Genomic DNA, 22,884 nt, shown 5'->3' with positions numbered 1-22,884 from the left:
GTGGAAAACTGTTGGTCAATCTCAAGATGGAGCATTTTACAATATTTATGAAGGTCCGCCGTCGACAGGGAACACCCCCAAGACCGTAGCGCCCCTACAGAGTACATGCACCGGCCTCCGAGTCTCTGGCCTGTGATGAAAAGGCCGCACACAGCGATCCGGGTGGTGTTTTGCGACAAGCTGGCCCTCGGGCCAGTGTGTATGTACGTGCAACATTGCCACAAACGAATAAGGGGGTCACTGCCAACGAACAAGCACAATGAGTAATAGGATCGACATAAGTATTGACGGGGCTGCTCTCGCCTGAGGCTGGATAGCTGGACGAAAACTTCGGTTTCTCGCAACTGAGACAACTCTCCCACCAAGAATAGCCCCACAGCAGATGTTCCTTGGACTTACTCAGCCTCGTGGACAGGACTACGTATTACCAGGGGCTGATGTCCCGTCCCTCGCCAAGACTCTTCGACCTGGTGGAATCTGACACCCAGCCAAGTTCCATAACATGCAGAAGGAAGTCGCTCTACCAGACAAAAGGCCATTAGTCGCCTTCTTGATAGGTGATGATTTGCTCGTGCTTGTGTCTGCCATGCTGCAGGGCTTGATCCCGGGTTGAATATGTTGATCTTGACTTGCTGGAGAGTCACGCTGCATGGGAAATGGGCTGGCAGTACCGAGTCTGCTGGCAGCACCAGAACTCTGGCGCCCCCAAGGAACGACCGCTTATCACCCGCCTTGGACAGCGTATTTGCCCGTCACCTCGACGCATTGTCAGTTCTTTGGGCTCGGAAAACCATGCGCCGATATCGACTGTCCTGACCAATGCTGCCGCGAACGAGTGACTCTTTGACGGCTGCCGCCGTCTGTGGGCTGGGCAATATATGTGGCCACTGGTAAGAGTCGATTGGGAAAGCAAATCCGATCCAAGGGGTGCTGAGTTTCAATGACGTATCCATTTCCATATCCTGATTGAAAGCTTTTGTGTCTTACACGTTCTGATAAGTGAGCAAGCAACTGTTCCGGATGCCTCACTCTAGTCAGGCAAACTCCTGTGACTGGCCTGGCTTCTTTCTTTTGCAATAGAACACAGCAGAAACAAATGGCCGTCAGAATGAACCCGCGTCTTGTCTGGTTGTCGGCGGCCTCCTTTGCCAACGGAAGTGACAAAAAAGGACCTAAGAGATTGGCGGGAACTGACTATCGTGACGCAATATCCAGCCCAAGTCCTCCGAAACCTTCTCTCTGGACTTTCAAGGTTGCTAGCCTTACAGCAAATGATGCTGCTTTGCCGATATCCGACAAGGGCCAGTCGTTGCGTATCAAGCTGAGAAGCATTCCGGCAATGAATGTATCGCCAGCGCCGACAGGACTGTGAAGTAAAGGGCCAAGGTGGCATACAGTTAGCCATGTTGTTACCGCCGTCATGGCGCAAATCTAGGCGCTTCCTGCCTTTGCAGAGAGTCGGTCTCCTCCAAGCCTCTGATGTCCAATGAGTGTCTCTGCAAAAGCTTGCTGGGTTGGGACTCACTCTATAACGGATATTTGGCCAGACTCGCTCTCCACGGGGCAGTGAAGACAGGCTCCGGTTGCCTGAGACATGATAGTCGCCCCGTCTGCACCCCAAGTGCACAATCCGAGTGATCTGTGTATGTCATGTCAGTCGAATCGTTGACAAGGAAAAGACCAAAAAAAAGGAGAGTTACGGCATGTGTCACTTACCCTTGATGGCGGCGTTCTTTTGTGAGACATGCTTTGGCAGACCTGTGTCCTCGGCTCTAGCATTACGCATTGTACATTAGTCATGAGCATGGCTGTTCCAGGCAGCCTGTCTCAGTGAGGCGAGGGCACAACAAAAGGAGGAATAGATGAGACGACGAGGGAGGGACCGAGTACAAATTGTCAAGACTGCGCGTACTAAGTGATGGAATCCTTACCTCTGCCCACACCCGAGAATAAAAGACAACATCGGCTTCTTGGGCGAGTTGTGATAGTCCCTCTCTTCCGGGCTTCTCAACCTCGACGCTGATGTTTGCTTCGGGCAGCTTCTGTCGGAGCAGACGCATGCATGCGAGGGTAGTCTCCGGGATGCGGCCCTGTGCCGCGGACAAAAAGCAAGCCAAAGTCATCAGTCACAATTCCTCTGCCTCAAAGATAAATCACAGACCAGAGAAGGCTGTCGCACGTCGGGATAGTACCAAATGACGGCCTTGCAGCGCCAGATTCAGTAGCCGAAAGAGAAGGCAAATGCAGCGCTCACCTCGAAGTGCCACAATGTCGGCTCATGCCCATCAAAGCCGTCCACCACTTGGGCAAACTCATGGCACGTCATTTCCGGCAAATGGTTGTAATTCACAATGGTGCGGCTATTGCTCTGCTGGCTTCTGATGATGTAGCTGCTCGCAGCCTCCGTATACCCCTCCCTATATATGCAGTGCCGGAAATCGACTCTGGTGTCAGGCCCGAATGACGAGATGATTCTCCTGGTGCTGGGGGCATCCCGGCGCGGCAGACACGACACGAGGTGCAGTTGCGTATTGTCTTTGTCTGTAACGAGCTGCTGGAGCACCTCGAGTGAGTTCGGGCAGTTGCCTCCCCTGCGGATCGTGAGATTTGTCGCGCGGAGCTTGGCGTCTTCTTGGGGGAAGTGAGGCACGCTGCAGGGCAGGTCAGTAGTATGCCGCGCGTGCGTGCCAAAGTGGCGGCGCATGCGCAGGGATGACTTGCCTAAGGATTGTGTCTAGGTAGCATGCTCCAACAAGGATGAGATGCTTCATTTTTGCAGTCTTGGTCTTGGATGGTGTTGCATGGCGTGGCGTATGTGTGAATTGTTGCTTGACCTGCGGCACCGAGGTTGAGTGCGGGAAACACGAAGGGGGGGTGTGATTTTGCTGAAATGCTGATCGATCCATGGTTTTGCCGAGCTATAATGGTACTACCCATGCGTCTGCCCGGCGTCAGTTTTTGTTTGACATGTTGTCGTGAAACAACGGTTGGTGATGGTTCACATCCGGGCGATTTGTGCAGTTTACTCGTCGCATCTTCATCTGTTGATAATTCGCCGGTGGCGGCGCGGGTTGAAACAAGGCGGGCAGGGGGAACTGGACTGCCATGGGGTGCAAGGACCGCCCGGAGGAAGCTGGGCCGTGACGGGGAAGACGGTCATTACGCTCTGGGGCCCTCTTACATTTTTGAAATCCACCAAGCTAACGATTTATAGGTAGGGCAAACAGCTATAATGAGCATAGAGAAAGACATAGTAGAGCGAAAGGCACTGTATTCGCTCAATGGGCAGGACTGTCTAGTTGTCAAATAAAAATGCAGTTGAGAAATATACGCCGATACAGTGCCAGTAACCTCAGAAGTGTCCATGTGACTAGATATTCATACTGTGCAGAGTACACTTGGCGGGTCCCCACGAACCTAGGCGCTTTACCAACAAGCAACGTTTATTTTCCCAAACAACACAAGTCTCTAGCCCTCGTCTGCGCCTTCAATCATCGAGTGGAACTTCATGAGCGGCGAGGCAGTCATCTTCCGTCTCAAAGTCGCTGCCAAATGCCCCTGGGAAGATCCTACAGTATTCGGCTGTCCCACAAACGTCTTCGCTTATCGCGTTCACACAATTCTCAGGATCTATGCCAGGCTTTTTCCACGGCAAAAGATTCTGTTCCACGACGGGGGGCCGGCACTGCCCGGTGAGAGAAGATATAGCGGAAACGTCCTTGTCGATAGCTACCAGTTCGGAACCGCACGTCACGGCGTTGGCCAGATAGACCTCCGAGTTGTCTTGATCCATGACTATATAGGCGCCGCGCATGAACACTTGGCCGAGCACTGTGTGTTCTAGAGGTATATAAGCGTCTGGCTCTCCAAGGACGAGAGAAGTATACGTCGCACTCACCTTGGGACTCCATCATACCAAGAACGCACAAGTCGCCTTTTTTATTAGTCGGGAAGACGAAGTTGCGATATGGCATCTTGATAGTTGTTTTGCCAAAGGCGAGGTCGATCGAGGCATTGACATCACGGAGTGAGCAATCAACGCTGTAGAGCGGGCGGTTGTCCATGGGTTTAGCGCCAGGAAACCTCTTTAAAATTGGCTGGAAAACAGAGGGCGGGAAATTATTCAGGGTAGCGCCGGTGTCGAGTAGTGCAGGAATGCCTTCATCAGATCGACTTAAACTAGATTTCGACCCGTCCTCAGCCGTAGCAGAGACCTCGGTAAAGGAGATGACGTAGCTTTGGGTATAAATTAGCCCGAGTCGCATCAAACACTTCAAGCTTGGGTTTTGGCGTTGGACCTACCTCTTGCCGTGGAAGGGATGCACAGTCATTTTCTGCTTCCCGAGACGACCCCAGAACTTCTTCCGGTTGACACCGCCAAGAAGGACGCCGCTACTATCTCCAATCTCAAGGCTAAAGACTCGCCTGTCGATCAAGCCCTGATCGGCCAGGAGTGTCATTGTGGGAACAAAATGCTCCTTCTCCTCACTTCCGAGCTCATCAGTCATACCGAAACCGAAAATGCTGTTAAAACTATCCAGTGCCCTCGGTGCATTATTAATAATGCCAAAGCTGGCGTTCTTGATGTCAATGCCTGCGCCAACTCTCAGGGTCAGTATCAACAGAAGCCAATCTACATGGGCGACAAATGCCGTCGCAAACGAAAATCACTCACCACCTAGAGACATATTATCCCGGTACAGGTCGATTTGATAGGACGAATTACCGGCGGTATTGTACCCGGAGGTCGCTGATCCCCCTGTACGTACAAGAGTCGAGCTGCTATTTTTGTCGAAGTAGGAACGAGCCCTGGCGACGGTGGTGTTGACTGAAGCTTCTGCTTTCTCTCTTACCCATATGTGTGCAGAGCCGGTGTCGAAGCTGCCGACAATTTTCTGGCCGGGTGTGCCAAGAGAGAACTCTATATCGTACTTGTAATTGGAGGCGTACGTCAGGTCAATATCGGCTTGGCGCCCGTCCCTCGCGCTTGGGGGTTTGAGAGACAGCTGTATGATTCCAGGCCTCTGGGCAGTCAGATCCTCCGACTGAGGAGCAGCTCGAGCCGAGAGGGACAGGGCCCCCAGAAGGGGTAGACTGGCACGATGGAAATGCATGACGCTAGAGGATTGCATATATATTCGGCAGACGTGGAGGATCGCTGGGTGACTCAAAAGTCAAGGGTCAGAGCAATTGCCAAGTTGTAGAGCAGTCTTTACTTTGTATAGAGGTATAAAGATGAACAGATATATATATATATATATATATACTCTCATGTATGGCCCCAATTTACCACTCTCGATGTAGCAGCGCATATACGGCCCATGTTATTTTGCATGAATAGGCATTTTCAGGCGAAAGACATATCTAGTCATGAAGAGCAAGGAAGAGAATACATTTGCTCGGCAGATTTGGAATTACGTTGTCATGACTTATACATATAGTAGGATATTACGACCTATACATATAGTAGGATATCACGACTCATACATATAGTAGAATATCACGGCTTATATATATAGTAGGATATTGCGACATATTACGGCATTTGCTTGGCAGACTTGGAATTGCGTTGTCATGACTTATACACATAGTAGGATATCACGTTCCATATATATAGTGGGATATCACGTTCCATACACATAGTGGGATATCACGTTCCATATATATAGTGGGATATCACGACTCATACACATAGTAGGATAATATGCTCCTTAGGCCCTGACCCAGGAAATTCGACCTAGTCTGTAACAAGGGCCTTGATAACAATGGCTTGGAAGGGAAAAGCTTCATATTAGAGTAATAATCTCGTATGGTGTCAAAGGGTCCTTGGTTCAACAATCTAGGGGACCTGACCTACGGGCCATGTATATATATAAGACCTTCCGTGTGTGTAACCCGACCTAGATGACCGAGGCATCTAAGTCTTAGATGCCTGGGTTTCAATGCCTTCCGGCTAGACCTCTAGTTGGCTCGTGTATCGTGACCGTGCTTGACCTTGTGACCAGCTGTGGTTGAATTGATTTGGGTTATTTATCTACCCCGGCGGGCCATTTTTTAATTCTTAAAAAGGTCTCGTTATTTCCTACAAGCTACTGCCCGGGACACCATCAAGGCAGAGAGTCGTTGGTCAACATGGACATGACCTCGAAAAAAAAGGCTTGGCGAAAAAAGCTGGGAAAGACGAATTCTGACAGAGCTCAACGGGGGGTTTTTATTTCGTGATAGCTGGTTGATTTGTGCTCGGGCCAAGACTGTAGACCTTCGGGACATGGGTTTGATGATCATTTTTTTTTGCCTGGGCTTGAGACCTGGGGCGTTTGGACGTCATGTCATGAGGGGGATGGATGGTATTATTGTGTCTGCAGGGCTATACTGGTGGTAGTATATGAGCCGTGGAATATATACAGTCGTCTCAGGATTTGAAATGCGATACTTGCTTGGTGTTGATGAGATGGCCTGCTTTTGCCACATGCCAGGGAGACGGAATGGAGAGATGGTCAAGAGCTGGACTGTTTGCGCTGGCGGGCAGATCTTGTAGGTAATAGTTGCTTCTTTCTTGGTGGTGTTTTTGCCTTGATTTCTACATCTTGTTGTGGCTATGCGTCTACTGCTGCTTGTAAAGCATGGCCTCTGTGTATGGGCAACGCAGGCTTGAGCGTGTTGCCTGGGGTTTCTGGTCAATTCTTGGTTAGCAAGAGCAATTACTTTTCTTTCTGAAGATCGTGCACATATGTCTGGTACACTGAGCGTGTGAGGTACAGTTTATCGTGTCGATTTCATTCGAGAGCACCAGTACTCCGTAGCTCGGCCCGAACTGTCAGCAGTCATGGCCCCATTTGAAGAAGAAGCGATGCCTGGTATTGCCGCGGAGTGATAACATAAGTGTGCCTCAAATAGGAGATACTCGGCGGCAGATGATTATGAATGAACCTGGTTTGCCACGGAAGCTATTGGCTGCGGGCTTCATGCACCACACTTACATACGCGTTCCGCATTGTCCCAGGACCTCCAACGTGGCCGTGTTCGCAAGCATTCCAAGCCGTCCACCTACGATACGCGTATTACATCCAGCGCTGCACTCCATCTCAAGAGAACAAAGACAATCAGTTGAATCGCGCCATCGGCTCACACTCATCCCGCGCCACTGACACGGTGAGCCCGGGGTCCTATGCGGACCCTCAACCGCAGCCTGCATTCTGCCTAGACTCCTATATATGCGGGAAGCATTCCATTACGCGAGATCGCTGGCCGGAGAGCTCTAGACGGCGGAGTTCGCTTCGACTGTACATAAGATGGAGGAACAATTTGATCTCTTATTGCGGAGTTTCTGCCGGGCGGCTGTGTTCTCCGGAGTAAATATCTTGTTGAGGAAAATGAAAATCTTGGCAAGTGGTGAGAGTTGCGGCCTTGGACGACATTTTCCCAGCCACAATACCACCCGTGCTTTGGACAAGGCGCATGTACAGGAGCCTAGACAGCCCGTCAAGTTTTCATCATCGCCACAATGTCTTCGTTCCACTTGGGCTCCTGTTTCAGCATTGTCGACTGAGTCTCGTCTTGCACACAGACCTGCCCTGCCTGGGGGTAGCTGGTCCACCCTAAATGCTACCGGATTCTCAGAGGCCTTTGGAGAAGCCCCAATGAGGACTATCCTCAAGAGACCTGCACCTACCAGGGCGTGACCTTGGTCGGCCGAGAAAAGCCATTCCAGCCCATTCCAACCATTTGGGGGTGGAGACCGGGATCTACCCGCCAGCAGTACTCCGTAGCACCTGGGTTCTTGGTCAGAAAGCAAGCTACGCTTTCGTGGCTGGCCGCTTGTCATCTCGGCACTTATCCACTGGGCCATGTTCCAAGGATACCAACGACGCTCATTGTACATATGTATGTATGAACTTGTATCCGTAATGCTTCTGACCAACACCTAGTCGATGTACCGCGTAGTTGAGTGAATAAGACGCAATGATGACGGATGATATATCACTCCGTCTTAGCCCCTCTACTCCATATCTCGCCCTGAATGTATCCTACTAGACAATCAGCATTGACCAGGCTCTGGTCCTAGTAGAAGCGAAGCCCAAGCGGTGGTTACTCACTTTCCGAAGGGCTGCATAACTTACGATGCGACGTCGATCCTCCAATTACACCGCCTGTAGTTGGTCAGTGTTTTCCAGCTAAACGAAACTCCGCAAATATCTCCCCGCTCAGTACCAGTTTCAAGTCAGCTGGGAGCGTCGGGAGCCGATTGTCTGCATATCAGCGACGACGTTGAGGAATGGACCAAAGATTCACTGGCTGGTGCTCATTCACTTGGGTGCCGCAGAGAAGATTGCGCCACGCTCCGTATGAGTAGACTGCCGACAAGATATATTGCGGCTATGAGGCACATTTTCTCCTCAGAGGCATCTGTCTCAAGTCGCACAACATCATGACTTAGCCGCAAACCATATCGACCAGTACTGGTGCATATATTAGGCAACGACGATATTTCTGAGGCCGCGGCACTGACGAATGAAAATCTAGAGACAGAAAATCATTGTATCTGCTCCATTCTGTGCCCTGTTCTACCACGCATAATATCCGGCAATCATGGTGCAGTTGGTTGAGGTTTCAAGCCGTCTTGGGCTCATCGCAGGAGCCCTGTCGTTATTTGTTAGTACTCTCCCAAAATCAATGATATTCAACATTGCTACTGGGGCGTTCCGTACTAAAGCATTATAGGTCATAATATATACTGCAGGTTGCTGGATTTACAACCTGTGGTTGCACCCTTTGAGAAAATACCCTGGCCCTTGGTTCTGTGCGGCTTCTCGAATCCCTTATTTGCGTTCTCTGCTCAGCGGAAGGCATCATGCTACTGTACTTCATCTGCATAAGAAATACGGATCCATTGTGCGAATTGCACCCAATGAGCTTGCTTTCAGTGATGCTGAGGCGTGGAGAGACATCATGGGGCACAAGAACAACGCCGAAGAGTTCCCCAAATATCGTACCATTTACCGACCGGGTAGAGCTGCACTTACGCCACCAGACATAATATACTCGGGTCGGGACGAACATGCCGCATTGAGACGGCAACTATCTCATGGATTCTCAGACAAGTCCATGAGAGGCCAAGAGTCACGTATCGTGCACTTTGTCGATCTCCTCATCAAGCGACTACACCAGTGGAACGATAACGGCAAGACCCCCCTTCGCATGGATTCGTGGTACAATTTCACCACATTTGACATCATCGGTGATTTAGCCTTTGGAGACTCTTTCGACTGTCTTGAAAATTCCGACTACCACGAATGGGTCAAGTGTATTTTTGAGTTGAGCCGTCTGGGAGCCTATTTCCAGGTCGAAGACTATTACCCTCTCCTGAAGCGTATCGTAACGAGGATACTTCCCAATCGGGCCCTCGAGAAGCAGAGATTCCACGACAAGATCAACAAAGCAAAGCTGCAAAAAAGAATCGAAGCTGGCAGTAGGGATGATCTGATAGACGGTGTCTTGAAGAAGAAGGATGAGTGGAACATGTCGATTGAGCAGTTAGAGTCGAATTCCACGCTGCTAGTTATTGCAGGATCCGAGACGACGGCCACCGTCCTCTCTGGTGTCACGTACCTACTCACATCTAATCCCCACACCCTCAAGCGCCTGACAGAGGAAGTCCGATCGACCTTTGCCGATGAAGACGAGATTACTATCGAATCTGCCAGTAGACTTCGGTATATGCTAGCCTGTTTAGATGAAGCTCTCCGAATGTATCCGCCTGTTGCAATTGCGTTGCCAAGAACCACTCCAAAGGAGGGCGGCATGGTTGCAGGAACCTTCTTGCCCAAAGGCGTGAGTAGTTGGCCCTCCATGAGGCGGGAAAGATGACGAGAATTATACAAATGGATGCTTACCTGACCTCAGACCGTTGTGGGCGTCCACCATTGGGCTGTATATCACATGGAAGAGCACTTCCAGGACCCCTTCAACTTCCATCCCGAGAGATTTTTGGGAGACGCAAGGTTCGCAAACGACAACCGAAACATTTTTCAGCCATTCCATGTCGGTCCACGAAACTGTATTGGCAGGAAGTAAGCATCGCACTTGCCTAGTTGCCTCTCCAATCCGCAAACCCCCTCTCTTCCCCCCGCAGGGCATAAACCCCTCCAATCTCCCTCTCAACACACATCATTGTCTACTTTCATGTGAAAACGGAAGGCAAGAAAAGTAATGCTAACGGGCCCTGCAGTCTGGCATATGCTGAGATGCGACTGATCCTCGCTCGTGTGATTTATAATTTCGACATGAAACTTGCGTCTGAGAGTTCGGGGTGGCTGAGCCAACGATCCTATATGCTGTGGGAGAAGAATCCCTTGATGGTGTATCTTACTCCCAGAGCTGACAAGGAGAAACCAGCGTTGTGGAGGGAAGCAGCAGCATCTACCGGAGCATGAAGAATGCAACGGTGCCGACACAAGAGCTAGGTAGGGATGTAGAATGTGTCTTGCCACTTTCTTGATGGAACGGCCGAACCCCACTCATAGTGACTACCTAGGTACATATCTCAGCTCTGGTAATTCCATATACACTCTGATATTCAGTCCAACGGTACCACATCAGGTACTTTCAACGAGCTCAAAGCAGTCATCAACACCATCTACCGTCATTCACAGACTACGTGTCACATTGATGAATTGACTATTTAATTGACCTTTATCGTAATCCTCATCCACACTCACGTCGGGCACGCCTCTCCACTTGTCTCTTATGTATGTATGTCTGCGTATTCCTCCTCGACCAAAGTGCTTAACAGGTCCTTTATTTGATGTTAATTTGCCCTGTCCTGCACTTTGCGAATATGAATTGGCATATGCAACGTGTTTACAGGATGCGACTGACTGCTGTCCTTCTCCCGTGACTTGAACGAACGACCAATTCTCAAGCAGAAACTTGATCTGTGGGCCCCTGCATTCTGCCCCAGCCATCGATCAGAAATCCTGCCGCTAATCCTTTAGATCCGGTTGTGCCGGTTGAGGCGTCTGGTATTCCCATTGGCAAGCTAGTACTCCGTACCTACCTGTAGCTAGGGTATGTAGCTGATACCTACCTACCTAGCTAGGTATCTACCGCGGCACCCAAGATTGGTTTGCTGGATAAGCTTTCGTAAGATGAGCTTCAGCATGTTGTCATCATGTTGGCGTGTTCCTAACCCCCAAAGGACAAACAACACGCATCATCACCATCGGCGACACCGAAAAGGAAGCCGATCAATTGATTTCCCATATCTGAACCGATTGTAGGCTGCACGACCATACTGCGGTTGGAGCTTGGCGACATCAACCCCGCCATCTCGAGACACAGAGCCACAGTGTGGCGAGCGGCGAGACGATTTGACTTTCCGACGCCGCTGTCGATACACTTGGACAACTATTTCGATTATACCACGATGAAGGACGGCGACGGCAACAGCGATAAAGACCGAAAGGTCAAGGCGACAACAGTGAAGCATGCAACTTTTGCCGAGCCAGAAAAGCAGGCGGACGGGTCTGTAGGCGACAGTGACGATGACACCAAGTCGTTGGAGGTGCGAAGGCCTTCATCCCAATTGAGTCGCGACACTTTGCGGGTGCACATAGCTAACACGAGAGGTCATTTTCTGCTTCTAGGTGACCTTTGACCCCGCCAATCCATATCGCCGAAAGAGTTCTCTCGTGGCATCAGAGGTAGTGCCGCCATATGCACATCAACACCCCGCGGCTGCCCGGCGCGACCAATGCCTTGTCCATCAGTTTCTAGATAGCCAGCGTCGAGCCAACGCCGCAGTTGGTGATGCTGGTCAGAAACGATACCATGCGCATCCTATTTATGCGAGCCCCGACGAGCACGATGAGCACAATGTCGATGAAACTAGAGCAGAGGGCAAAGACAGACCCTCCGGATCCAAACACAAGCCAAGACAAGACTCACGTGTCGAGGTAGATCCCTCTAGCCTCGATGGAGGTCGAATTGGACAGACTGATCAGGAGGCTTGGACCCGTACTATGTCCAAGAGTGCCTCGCAGCTGGATTTGACTCAAAACGACGAGGTTCACAGTCGCATGCTTACTAAAAAGCAGCTTTCCGACATGGCATGGGGTGTTCGTGAATTAAGTCGAAGACTGAGCAGCATGCGAATCCGCTTTCGAGTCAAGACTATTTTCCTTTTGACCAAAGTTTACGACCAAGACTTGATTCCCAAGGCCAGAGAATTGACAAAGTGGCTTTTACACAATCAAAGGGACGTTGATTACGTCGTGTTTGTGCAAGACAAATTGAAGACAAGCAAGAAGTTCGACGTAGCCGGTATTCTGGACGACGCGGCCAAAAGCTACTCTGCAGACGGTTCTGTAGACTTTGCCACAGCAAGAGCGAGTCTGGAACGACGCCTACGGTATTGGGACGAGCCAATGTGTAGATCGCGACCACATATGTTTGACTTTGTGATTACGCTCGGCGGCGACGGCACGGTCCTCTATGCCAGCTGGCTATTCCAGCGCATCGTCCCTCCTGTCTTGAGCTTTGCCCTAGGCAGCTTGGGGTTCTTGACCAAGTTTGACTTTGGAGAGCACGAAAGAATACTAGGGTCTGCGTTTGACAAGGGCGTGACTGTTAGTTTGCGCCTTCGTTTTGAAAGCACGGTGATGAGGAGCATCAGACGAAAGTACTCTGACGACGAAAAGGAGTCTGGCGAAGACGAAGACGATCTTCACAGCCGCAGGGACTTGGTAGAAGAGTTGATAGGGGAAGAGAGGGAAGATGAACACACCCATCGACCTGACGGCACTTACGAAATCCTGAACGAAGTGGTGGTGGACCGTGGACCGAATCCCAGTAAGAAGAATGCCCCTCTGCTGATGAGTATTGTATCAAACCTCCATTTAACAGAGTATCCTAGCCATGTCATACACTGAGATTTTCGGAGACGACGAGCATTTCACCTCTATTCTTGCGGATGGCGTTTGCGTATCTACGCCAACGGGATCCACGGCGTATAACCTCGCAGCTGGAGGCTCACTCTGCCACCCTGAAAACCCCGTCATGCTAGTCACCTCCATTTGCGCGCATACACTCTCGTTCAGACCAATCATTCTACCCGATACTATTGTGCTCCGCGTTGGCGTGCCGTACGACGCCCGGACGGCGTCGTGGGCGAGTTTTGACGGCCGTGAGCGGGTGGAGATGAAGCCTGGTGACTATGTGACTATCAGTGCGAGTCGGTTCCCATTCGCGTCTGTGCAGACAGAGGGTCGACGAAGCGAGGACTGGGTGAATAGTATCAGTGGGAAACTGGGGTGGAACACGAGACAGAAACAAAAGGAGTTCAAGAAGTGGGATTAGGAATGTTGGCAATTGAGGGATATTTTATCTTGTCTGATGAAGCTATGGACGGCTGAAATAGATGGATTTTTGACGATTTCATGTAGAATCCAGTACTCCGTAAATAGGAAGGAAAGGGAAGTTGGGTTGCATGTACACAAAGGCATCCTGTATCTTGCATCTGGCTGCCTTGATTCATTGTCGATGTGATAGTGTGCTTTATGGGTGATGTGTTGTGAGATGTAGTGACAAGTTTGTTTCCAAAATAGAAAGGGATGTAGATGGCATTGTCTTGTTGCCAATGTCTAATGGTTGCGATGGCGGCGTAATCGGCGTTCGTACCTGCAGTAAAGGGCGAAAAGCGTTTCGTCCCCCGTCTTGTGCTCTAATATGAGCTCGACCAGTCAGGTCGGGCTGGGACCTGACCAAGGGTCCCCAGTGGGGACTGGAGCTCTCTCCACGACATGGAAGCTCAGCCAGCACTTGAGGGAATGAGGACCGAAGCTCAGCTACACCGTTGACCATAAACCGACAGAGCCAACGCAGCGCGCCCTCACGCTCGGCCAATTTCAGAAGATTGCTTACTTCCCTTCCCAAAACCGCCAATTGACTCCTTCGCCTCGCAGCACCGGCCGCCATCATCACGAATCTCATCTCCGCAAACCACCACGACCACCCGCCACAATGTCTGACCTGCCCCCGAACCTCTTCGACCAAACCACCATCATCTCCCTCCTCGCCACCGTCGCCATCGTCCTAGTCGCCTATCTCACCTCTAAATCCGTCCTGCCCACGTCAACATCCGGCACGCTCCGCTTCCTCTTCATCTGGCACCTCGCCGACGCGCTGTGCCACTTCATCCTTGAAGGCAGCTTCCTGTACCACTGCTTCTTCTCGTACATGACACCCGACGCCGAGACAGACATTGCCAACTTGTTTCCCACACCATTTAATTTCCTGGGTTGGGAGAACCAGAGAATTTATGGGCCGCAAAGCGGTGGGGATAACCCGTTTGCGCAGCTGTGGATGGTATATGCCAGGGCGGACAAGAGATGGGCTGGTATAGACCTGGTACGCCACCTACCTCTTTCCGAGTGATCGAATCTATTACGAGTGTGTAGAGCTGACTTTCCTCCTTACTTGATGGGCGGATTCAGGGTGTTGTTAGTCTTGAACTGCTGACTGTGTTCTTTGATGGACCTGTGGCCTTGTACATCTGCTATCTGATTAGCAAGGGGAGCCCCAAGGCAAACTTTTGGATGATTATTCTGGCTACTGCTGAGCTTTATGGAGGTGTGCATTACAGATTGACTGATTGATGTTATAAAAAAAATTAATTTTTTCTATTTGCTAACCAAGTTATACTATAGGATTCATGACCTTTTGCCCCGAGTGGCTCACCGGCAATATTAACCTGGATGGTAGCAACTTCATGTACATGTGGGTATACCTCGTCTTCTTCAACGGCCTATGGGTTGCCATTCCTCTTTACGCCATGTGGTATTCGTACTGCCAGATATCGAATGCGTTTTTGGCCCTTCCCACCAAGAAGAATAACTAGGCAGGGTGCGAGAAAGGCATCGGGTGTAGACACGACTACAGCATGGATTGTACAAAGGTGGTGGACGGGCAAGTAATTCTACTGGTACTTGAACGTGAACTGGGATTAATATCGCGCAAAGAATTTACGACGCTACATCAAGAATATACATCAACAGGTCGAAGAAGAAAAATTGACAGATTTAAATTTGCAATTATCTAGGGGGTATTGGATATGCACGTCATTCCGCAAACAACATTTGCTCTCGGCATTTCTCGTCCCGCAAAACCAATCTAGATCTGCTGCTTGTGAGCCTCAGCTTTAGCATCGTGCTTGTGCTCGTCAACCTTGTCACCAAGGGCGTCCTTGGCAGCAGAAGCACTACACCAGTTAGTTTACATGTCGAAACGACGACGATCCGGGGATGTTTATACCGAGTGCCGATGGGGGCATCGCTGTCCTTGGCAACTTGCTTGTTGGTCTCCTTGGAGGCTCCGCTGGTAGCCTGCTTGACAGTCTCGGAGACGTAGTTGGCACCTTGCTTGAGGGAATCCATTGTCAATGTACTTTGGTAGGGAATTTTTTAATTTAAAAAGAGTGATTATATTATTTGATTGGTAAGGTTCGATGTCCGGGATAAGAGAAGATGGAGGAACGGGAAGGCCGTCTTGTGGCTTTTTATATATAATGTAAGACCGATGAGCACAGCAGGACTGCGGTCAAGGCTTCACGGGCTCGCCTTATTTTCCGTGACTACAAAACTGTTTTCTTTGCACATGATGGGGTGAGAGACATATTGCGTCATGGATATTTCAAAGCCACGTTTTTTGGTAGGACGTGGTGTTGAGAGATGATGTCGGGGGAGAAGCTCCGAGGGACGGGATTGGTTTCCATTGGCTGGGGGACTTGAGGCAACCTTGAAAGTGGACACCTCATGGCTTGGTCAAAGCACTTAACCGTTTGCTGCCTTGGTGAAAGATGTCACGGGTTGGGAACTTGGGGTGAAAGAAGGACGTAGAAGGTTGCACAACATCCTTTTGTGGTCGTTCAACTGTTAGCTGGAAATGTTGCTTCCGCGACAGATGACGTCAGGTGCGTGTGGCTTGTGGCCGTCATTGGCGGACAGTCACTGCCCCGGTTTTATCTCCAAGTTGACCAACAGAAAGAAGCGTCATGCAGCATAATGACTTGGCCTTTTTGTCAGACAGACAAGTCTGTTCTCAATTGTCTTAAACTGGCATCTGGTTGAAGAGCAATCTTATCTCACTGAGTGCGCGGAGGTGCGTTGGATGTACCGAATTTCAGGTTCTGGCCAATCAAAAATCTAGTATTAAAAGGTACATCACTCTACTAGTATTTTATATAATAATAAAAGTTACTAAAACTTTCTAAGTTACAAAGAAATACCTTATATTATAGCTAACTTAGTAGTAAAAGAGGTACCGTTAAGGTATCGCGAAAAAGTAGGTCTAATACATTCAACGCACCTCCGCGCACTCAATGGGATTAGGGTCTATCAGCCACAGAGGGGAACCTCATGAATGACGCACGGCCGTGTGGAGGGGGAAAGCGCTGTCCTGCAAATTGCCTTGGTTGCTCTGTGGAAAGAGCCTGATTGGCCGCGTGCTTTGGTGTCTGATCGAGATCATGTCGTGACGGACGTTTGTCTCCGGCTTTTGGCATTTTTGGACTTTGCTGCGTGTTCGTGGCCACTGGACCGGAGAAGGCCGACGATGGACGTCGACATGTCTGGTCTACCGGTTGCCTCCCTTCTCCAACACACAACCTGAGCAGTTGAGAAATTTTTATCGATAATGGCCGGTGGCAGTGTCGTGCGTACCGGCCAGCGCCGCTCCTACCGTTGCCGAGACGTATTTACCAGGGTCCCGGCATAACAGCCGTTACATTGTGGAGATGAGCTTTATGCTACTTGGCACGACTGGAAAGTGATAATTTGACATCATTTCATGCTACTAGTCTTCAAGGACGGAGACATGGAGGTTTCCGAGTCGTGGCTGAGTTGTTTGGGTCGGAAATACTGCCGGCCATGGCTGAATCGCAATGCTGAACGGTCTGAGCGAACCACCTCGTGATACTGTGCCTTCGGTATTTTCCTCCCGGAGGAACATGGACAAATGGCAAAATACCATCTACTTCTCTCCAGCTTTATATCTTATACTCCTCCACGGCCTGTTGCTATCTTGGCGCAGAGAGCATGACAAAGATGACTCCAGTCACTCCCGCATACAAGGTCTGACTTTGAAAAAGTACACGCAATGAACCAAGAGAAGGGTAGTGTCTCTGAAGACCGTTCTATTTGTGCTTTCGTACATGCTCACCCTGCTCTAGCCTAATCGGTGTCCTCTCCGCGTTTCAGTGATGCTTCACAGCTCTTGGCGTTGACGAATAGGAGCGAGCCAGGCTCGACTAGACAGTGGACTCAATGCTTCAGGCGTTAGGAAGACAGTGGCGTTTATCTCCCGGATCGAAAACCGCGAGAACAGAGTTCATCCGACTGTGTGTCGCGGGAGAAGAGTGGCTGAGTAGTTCAACCGTCCGGCTAGCTCGGATCCGGACTGATGAGGCAGGTCCCTTGATAACCAGTCGCGCGGCCTAAACGCTTGCATGGCCTCAAATTGCGACAAAAGTAAAATTGCAACAGTATAGAACGCTATCTGATATAGTCGAGGTTGCGGGCGCACCTTGCCAGAGTCTGGTCGCAAACCACGATGAGAACCCCAGAAAGGTGAGAGCTCTCGATTCGAGTCACCCACATAACCAATCATCGAGGTGTTCACGTTACAGCATGTAGAGCTGCGTCACTGGTGTTGCACAATAGATGTCTGTGCATTGCTCTCAACAAAGCGCAAGAAACAAGAGTCGCATGCCAGATCCTAGGAAATCCGCACATCATCACCTGTGGCAGAACTGGTATTGGCTCGTAATGTAGCGCGGACCAAATGAGACCCTGGATGGCTCTGGTATCGCGACGACTGTTATGTTAACCCTGATACAAGTTTGCCACAAGTCAGTACGGAGTCGGGAGGGTTAGGTTGTAGCAGCAGAGGATCTGGTCCGCCGGGAACCAATCCGCGATCAAGACTTGACGACAACCTCCCAAGTTCTGGTGTTTCTAGTCTCCAAACAGGAGGTATGGGTGACTCTGGCAGTCGAAAAGGGTCGGTTCTTGTTTCAAAGAAAGTTGCGGTTGCGAGCGTTGAACGAGGGAAGGACGCCAAGCCTTTCCCGATTAGGTGTAGTGCGAGTGCCTCTTCAACTTCACCACTGACATTCGAAACTCCAAGTTGTTGCAAGACTGCTTCAACACTCCAATCCCCAAACGCCACACACTGTGGGATTAATATAGTCAACGGTCTCGAGGTTTGACCTTGTGCGTCTGGGGCAACCCCTCTGCGGCGCTCCCGAGTGCAGCGTGCCAAAAAAAAAAAAAACTAATCACAGGTGGGTTGAATGGAGAGTCTCCCTGAGCCCAAACATTGACACCTACAGTGTACACAGAAGTAGCCAGCCAAATCGATCGTCGGGCGCTGATAACGATCTGGGTTACAGAGACAACTTTATCTCAGCTAAAGTTTATCGGTAGCTCAAGAGGATCTGGAGGCTCCGTGAGACATGTACGCCATGTGCGACATGCACGACATCGCCGTAGGGCTAAACGCTCGGCCGCGGCGAGACTAGATGGAGTAGTAGTAACACACAGAGGCTCAACATCCAGCCCACCCGTCTGAATCGCTGGAGTCGACGCCATTCGTTGTGACCTCGACTGTGGCCTGGTGGCCTTAACCGCTCCCTTGCCCGGTAATGCAACAAGATGACCCCTTGTTGGAGGATCCTAGCACTTTCTCAATCTATGCTAAGAAGTCTTGATGTCTGTGTTCAACCATCTGACAGGCTTTGGCATTCAGCCTGCTTAGCACAGATTCGGGTGGCGGCCATGCCGGAGGTGTTCCCTGGTCCTGCTCGATATCACTTGCTGCCAAGCCACACACCACCAGGACGGGTTTTTGTCATCATCCTCCCTCCGTACCTGACTCTGCCCCGCGCTCATCTATAGCGTTTGGCATCCTCTTGACACAAAAACGTAGTCTTGTATTCATCTTTCTATTGTCGTTTGGTTTGAATGGTGATTCGTGTCTTGTTGCATCGACTGGGTTGACCCCATCCTTCCTTTCTACTTGGAGTTGCTAGTCATTCACTTAAAACCAACCTAGCTATTCTTTCGGCTGTCCGGACAGCCGTTTACAATTAAGAACGACTCACTTCTTGTTTCTTCCCCCTAATCTGGGTTTCCTCTTCCCCGGACGGCTGCGCCCTCTTTGACGACTCCTCGCCTCTCCTTTCTTTTCCTTCTCTCTGCGAGTAAACAGGTCCTGTTTCCGCGGCTCGCCTCTTCACTTCCCATAGACACGACGACAAAACGACTCGAGAGAACCTCATCACCCTCGAGGCAGCCGGTAGTATAGATGATCTCCACGGGCGGCGAACAGGAGCTGGCTATCTGAGCGAAGGCATCGGGCCTCCTCTGTTCAGTCAACCAAGACAACTCTCCACCGGCGTGATTGACTGACTGAACGTCATCATCTGCTACGTTTAACAAAGGCAGCAGTTCAACATCGTCTTTTATGGATGGCTTTGGTTCAAGGTGGGCAGAGCCACCTAATTTCGAATTATGGCCCAGGGCAGGGGAGCTATTGGGCACCCAAGGGAACAATTCGGCTGCGTTTATTAATGAGTTGAAATTTGCGGCGTCCAAGTCAATACGGACGTCATTTTTAATTCTGGCTAGTTTCAACGCTGTGGCGGGTACCACGACAGCGCTTGGTATTTATTGGGATTGTTACATGACTGCGAAGAGAAAAGATTTCAGCTTTAGGCTGAAGTAAGTGCACCCATGTGCCCAGCCGAAAAAAGAAAACCGAAACAGAAGAGTCTTGATATTAACGCTCGAGATAGGTCTTCCTTCTGGAGAGTACTTGGCCCTGCTGAGGTCTTTCCCTTTGCGCTATCGTTGGGTATTGTGGTGCAGGGGATCATATTTGCTTCTATCCAGTCGTTTGGCCTGCGTGGGCTTTTCATTCGGGGCTGCGAGCCCCTTTCACAAGTAATGCTTCCAGGTAAGATGGGATTTTCTTGTCGTTCGCACGGGTGGCTATTCATGTAACTGACCTCACTATGCGGACGCAGCCTTCTTTATTGTACCGTATATTCAGTTCACATTCGGGCTTGAAGCAATAGTTCAAGCCCTTCGTCCATACCAACCCTTCTCTCCGCGATCAAAATGGAGCGTCCCCACGTGTCTGGCTGTCATCGTTTTCGGTTTGATTTTAACGTTCGTTTTGACTCGACTCGAACTTCCCCCCGATATCTGTTTTCCTTCGGTCGTGTTCTTCCTTCGGAGATGGGCTATCGGTTGCTTTGGTCTCCTTATTGGAATTGCAGCAACGTTGCTCATAGGGTGTGTTGTTACATTTATTCGTCTGTACCGTGTTGTAGGCATCGGTGAGCAGCAGAGAATAACAGCAACATGGATGGCGTGGTACATGGCTCTGGGTGTACTGACACTGGTAAGTCTCCGCGGGTACAGCGCTCTTTCTGGATGATATCTTTGCTTTTCTAACTCTCGCTGCAGTCTATCATGTTGCCGTTCTTTTATGCAGTGGCTGTAGACGATTCTTCCACCATTAAAACCTCGCAGTCAGAATTATCCATGGCTACTGTCGTGGTGTCCAACTTGACGGGTCTCATGACGGGCGGAATGTATATACTGCTCCGGTCAACCAAGATCGGCAAGCTTGGCCCCAGGGGCTACTTCGAATTTGACCGGCAGCGCTCTATCAGGCACCCCAAGTCGAGCGTACCGCACAGCTTCATCTTTACGAGACAGATGGAGCAGCCTGTACCGCTGTCTACGCAATTGCCTCCTGCTCGGCGCCAAGCGAGCAGCCTGTACACTACCCAGGACGTGGAGCTTGGGCTTGGCCCTGTACATGCCCTCACTTCAGATGAGTCCCAAAAGCCGGACGGCATGCCTGAAGCTCCCGCGGTTGGTGTAGCAACTACCACTCCCGGCCCAGTTCCGTCACAAGAAGCACATGCTCGAAAGAACTCTGCCTATAACCTCTTCCCGCGAGACACCATATCCGACAAGCCCATGTATACCCTCCCGGCCACAGCCTATGTGTCTTCCAGCAAAGACAACGATCAGGCAGTCAACCCTTTTGATGATGACGAGTTACTACCTCCTCCCACCATCCGACTCTCAGGCGGCAGACACAACCGAGAATCATCCCTGGGCTCGTCCGCCACCGTCCCAATTGGCATCCGGGTCTCGAACATTCATGACATGCCCTCTGTCCAGTCTTACTACGAAGTGCCGCCTTCACCTCGAGCCACGACCCCGACTCGACCTGTTTCAAGTGTGCCTGTTCCGCAAATCCCAGACACTCTCGTCGTCCCCGAGGATGAAGCCTCAGAAGGCGGCGATAAACAACTACCCCCAGTGCCTTTGGCCCTGGTGAACAAGGAACCCGTCAAAGAAGTCGACGAGGAGGAAGTTCGTCTCAGTCCGACTGTGTACACTCCCCAACGGACGCCTAGCAAAACCAAAGCGAAGCCGAGCAGTCCAACTGCACAACCTGTTGGCCGTCCACACAGTCCAGAGAGCTTCTCGCCTGTCAATGAAGCTGAGTGGATTTAAAAGAAAATTGTAAAGAAAAAAAATTACTTTTATAAATATCTTTCTCTTCTACTGTAGGTGGCAACTATAGGTTGCCCACCATAATTTTTATTTAGGAGTTTTTTGATGGTTTCAAATGGGAGGGTTATGGAAATGAGGGACACGACCTATTCTGTCGTTTCAGTATTGCCGCGGTTATGATTGATAGATGTGGCATGGGACCGTGTATTTCGTCACAGGGAACATATGTACAAAAAGCAATGTACTGTGCCGGCATGGCTTTGCCGACAATCAATGTTCGAATGACAAAAGTCAAGTCTCGTGAAGAATTCATGTGAAAACTTGTAATCTTACCGTCTTATCCGGGGTATCAGATCTATCCCTCCTATGCGCCAGGCTTCGTAAAATGCTCAGCCCATCTTGACCTTGTTCCTCCGCTCCCACTTCTCCCACCCGGCCTGACACACGTCCTCGCTCACAATCAAATCCCGTACCCGCAGCAGCTTGGCAATCGGCAACTCCAGCCCCCACGCCAACAACCCCGTCTGTCGTGCCACCGCGGTGACAGCGAACCACGCCAGGGCAATGAGGACGCCGGCCACGCTCCCGACGATGACCTGTCTGGGCGTATGGTAGTTCAAGTATATCCTGCTCCATGCGGTAGCAGCGGCCACGGCAGCCGCGAGAAGAGATAAACCGACTCTTTCCAGCATTGACCACGCTCTGTTCTGCGAGGGGCTCGCAGAGTCCGAGTTTGCGTTGCCATGCGGTTGCGGTTGCGGGTGCGGTCTGTGCCGCACCAGGAGGAACAGAGCGAGCGAGACGCTCCAGAATGCCACGAACTGCGCGTGCGAGCTGGGCATGCCGTACCCCTTGCCGTGGATCTTGCGCGGGCGTTCTTCCTTGATGAGCCGCTTGACGAGAAAGTTGAGCGCTTCGCAGCCTAGCTGGCCGGCGAACATGAGTGCGATTTCGACCTCGCGCGTGGACAGGATGAGGGTCGTGTACACGATGCAGAGGGCTTGCGGGAGGAGGGCTAGGTACGCGCATAGCAGGGACACTGGGTCTTCCGGGTCCTGAAGAGCGTCAGCGACGGGACGGGGAGTTTCTGAGGAACCATTGGATACATGTCGTTGCGGTAACCGGCTGCAACGTTGTTCGAATAAGGCGATGCACGGGAAGAACATACATAATACACGTGCGTCACGGATAGCGACGCCAGCGGCGTGGTGTCGTCAAGCATGGTTGTGTTGTTGTGGGAATAGGAATCATGAATGCATGTCTATCCAGGTTGGGGAATTGGGTGCGAGAA

General features: G+C 50.8%; 8 protein-coding genes across 8 annotated transcripts; 4 read left to right on the top strand and 4 right to left on the bottom strand.

Moving 5' to 3' along the window:
• Nucleotides 1–1,194: 1,194 nt before the first annotated feature.
• MAA_11256 (uncharacterized protein) lies at nt 1,195–2,704 on the bottom strand (the record flags this gene model as incomplete). Its single annotated transcript, XM_011413236.1, has 5 exons — nt 1,195–1,366; nt 1,526–1,639; nt 1,717–1,772; nt 1,932–2,090; nt 2,255–2,704. The coding sequence occupies 5 exons, from the start codon at nt 2,702–2,704 to the stop codon at nt 1,195–1,197; spliced, it is 951 nt and encodes a 316-aa protein (XP_011411538.1).
• Nucleotides 2,705–3,487: 783 nt separating this feature from the next.
• On the bottom strand, nt 3,488–5,114 carry MAA_07296 (Peptidase aspartic, active site protein; the record flags this gene model as incomplete). Its single annotated transcript, XM_007825294.1, has 4 exons — nt 3,488–3,840; nt 3,899–4,236; nt 4,303–4,594; nt 4,676–5,114. The coding sequence occupies 4 exons, from the start codon at nt 5,112–5,114 to the stop codon at nt 3,488–3,490; spliced, it is 1,422 nt and encodes a 473-aa protein (XP_007823485.1).
• A 3,835-nt stretch (nt 5,115–8,949) lies between these two features.
• Nucleotides 8,950–10,433, top strand: MAA_07295 (Cytochrome P450 CYP65BD1; the record flags this gene model as incomplete). Its single annotated transcript, XM_007825293.1, has 3 exons — nt 8,950–9,831; nt 9,904–10,070; nt 10,229–10,433. The coding sequence occupies 3 exons, from the start codon at nt 8,950–8,952 to the stop codon at nt 10,431–10,433; spliced, it is 1,254 nt and encodes a 417-aa protein (XP_007823484.1).
• A 992-nt stretch (nt 10,434–11,425) lies between these two features.
• On the top strand, nt 11,426–13,356 carry MAA_07294 (ATP-NAD kinase; the record flags this gene model as incomplete). The annotated part of the gene is made up of 3 exons (XM_007825292.1): nt 11,426–11,563; nt 11,646–12,849; nt 12,914–13,356. The coding sequence occupies 3 exons, from the start codon at nt 11,426–11,428 to the stop codon at nt 13,354–13,356; spliced, it is 1,785 nt and encodes a 594-aa protein (XP_007823483.1).
• A 663-nt stretch (nt 13,357–14,019) lies between these two features.
• On the top strand, nt 14,020–14,896 carry MAA_07293 (Emopamil-binding protein; the record flags this gene model as incomplete). Its single annotated transcript, XM_007825291.2, has 3 exons — nt 14,020–14,406; nt 14,493–14,628; nt 14,706–14,896. The coding sequence occupies 3 exons, from the start codon at nt 14,020–14,022 to the stop codon at nt 14,894–14,896; spliced, it is 714 nt and encodes a 237-aa protein (XP_007823482.2).
• A 272-nt stretch (nt 14,897–15,168) lies between these two features.
• Nucleotides 15,169–15,431, bottom strand: MAA_07292 (Glucose-repressible protein Grg1; the record flags this gene model as incomplete). Its single annotated transcript, XM_007825290.1, has 2 exons — nt 15,169–15,256; nt 15,310–15,431. 2 exons carry the CDS (start codon nt 15,429–15,431, stop codon nt 15,169–15,171), a joined length of 210 nt encoding a protein of 69 aa, XP_007823481.1.
• Nucleotides 15,432–19,737: 4,306 nt separating this feature from the next.
• Nucleotides 19,738–21,593, top strand: MAA_07291 (uncharacterized protein; the record flags this gene model as incomplete). The annotated part of the gene is made up of 4 exons (XM_007825289.2): nt 19,738–19,775; nt 19,850–20,010; nt 20,081–20,460; nt 20,526–21,593. 4 exons carry the CDS (start codon nt 19,738–19,740, stop codon nt 21,591–21,593), a joined length of 1,647 nt encoding a protein of 548 aa, XP_007823480.2.
• Nucleotides 21,594–21,982: 389 nt separating this feature from the next.
• Nucleotides 21,983–22,815, bottom strand: MAA_07290 (PAP2 superfamily protein; the record flags this gene model as incomplete). The annotated part of the gene is made up of 2 exons (XM_007825288.2): nt 21,983–22,648; nt 22,762–22,815. The coding sequence occupies 2 exons, from the start codon at nt 22,813–22,815 to the stop codon at nt 21,983–21,985; spliced, it is 720 nt and encodes a 239-aa protein (XP_007823479.2).
• Between the last annotated feature and the right edge of the window lie 69 nt (nt 22,816–22,884).

This window comes from Metarhizium robertsii, assembly GCF_000187425.2.
Source record: "Metarhizium robertsii ARSEF 23 chromosome Unknown MAA_Scf_5, whole genome shotgun sequence".
Classification (NCBI taxonomy): domain Eukaryota; kingdom Fungi; phylum Ascomycota; class Sordariomycetes; order Hypocreales; family Clavicipitaceae; genus Metarhizium; species Metarhizium robertsii.
Note: the sequence above shows the minus strand (reverse complement) of the source record. Positions and strands in the feature narration are given on the sequence as shown.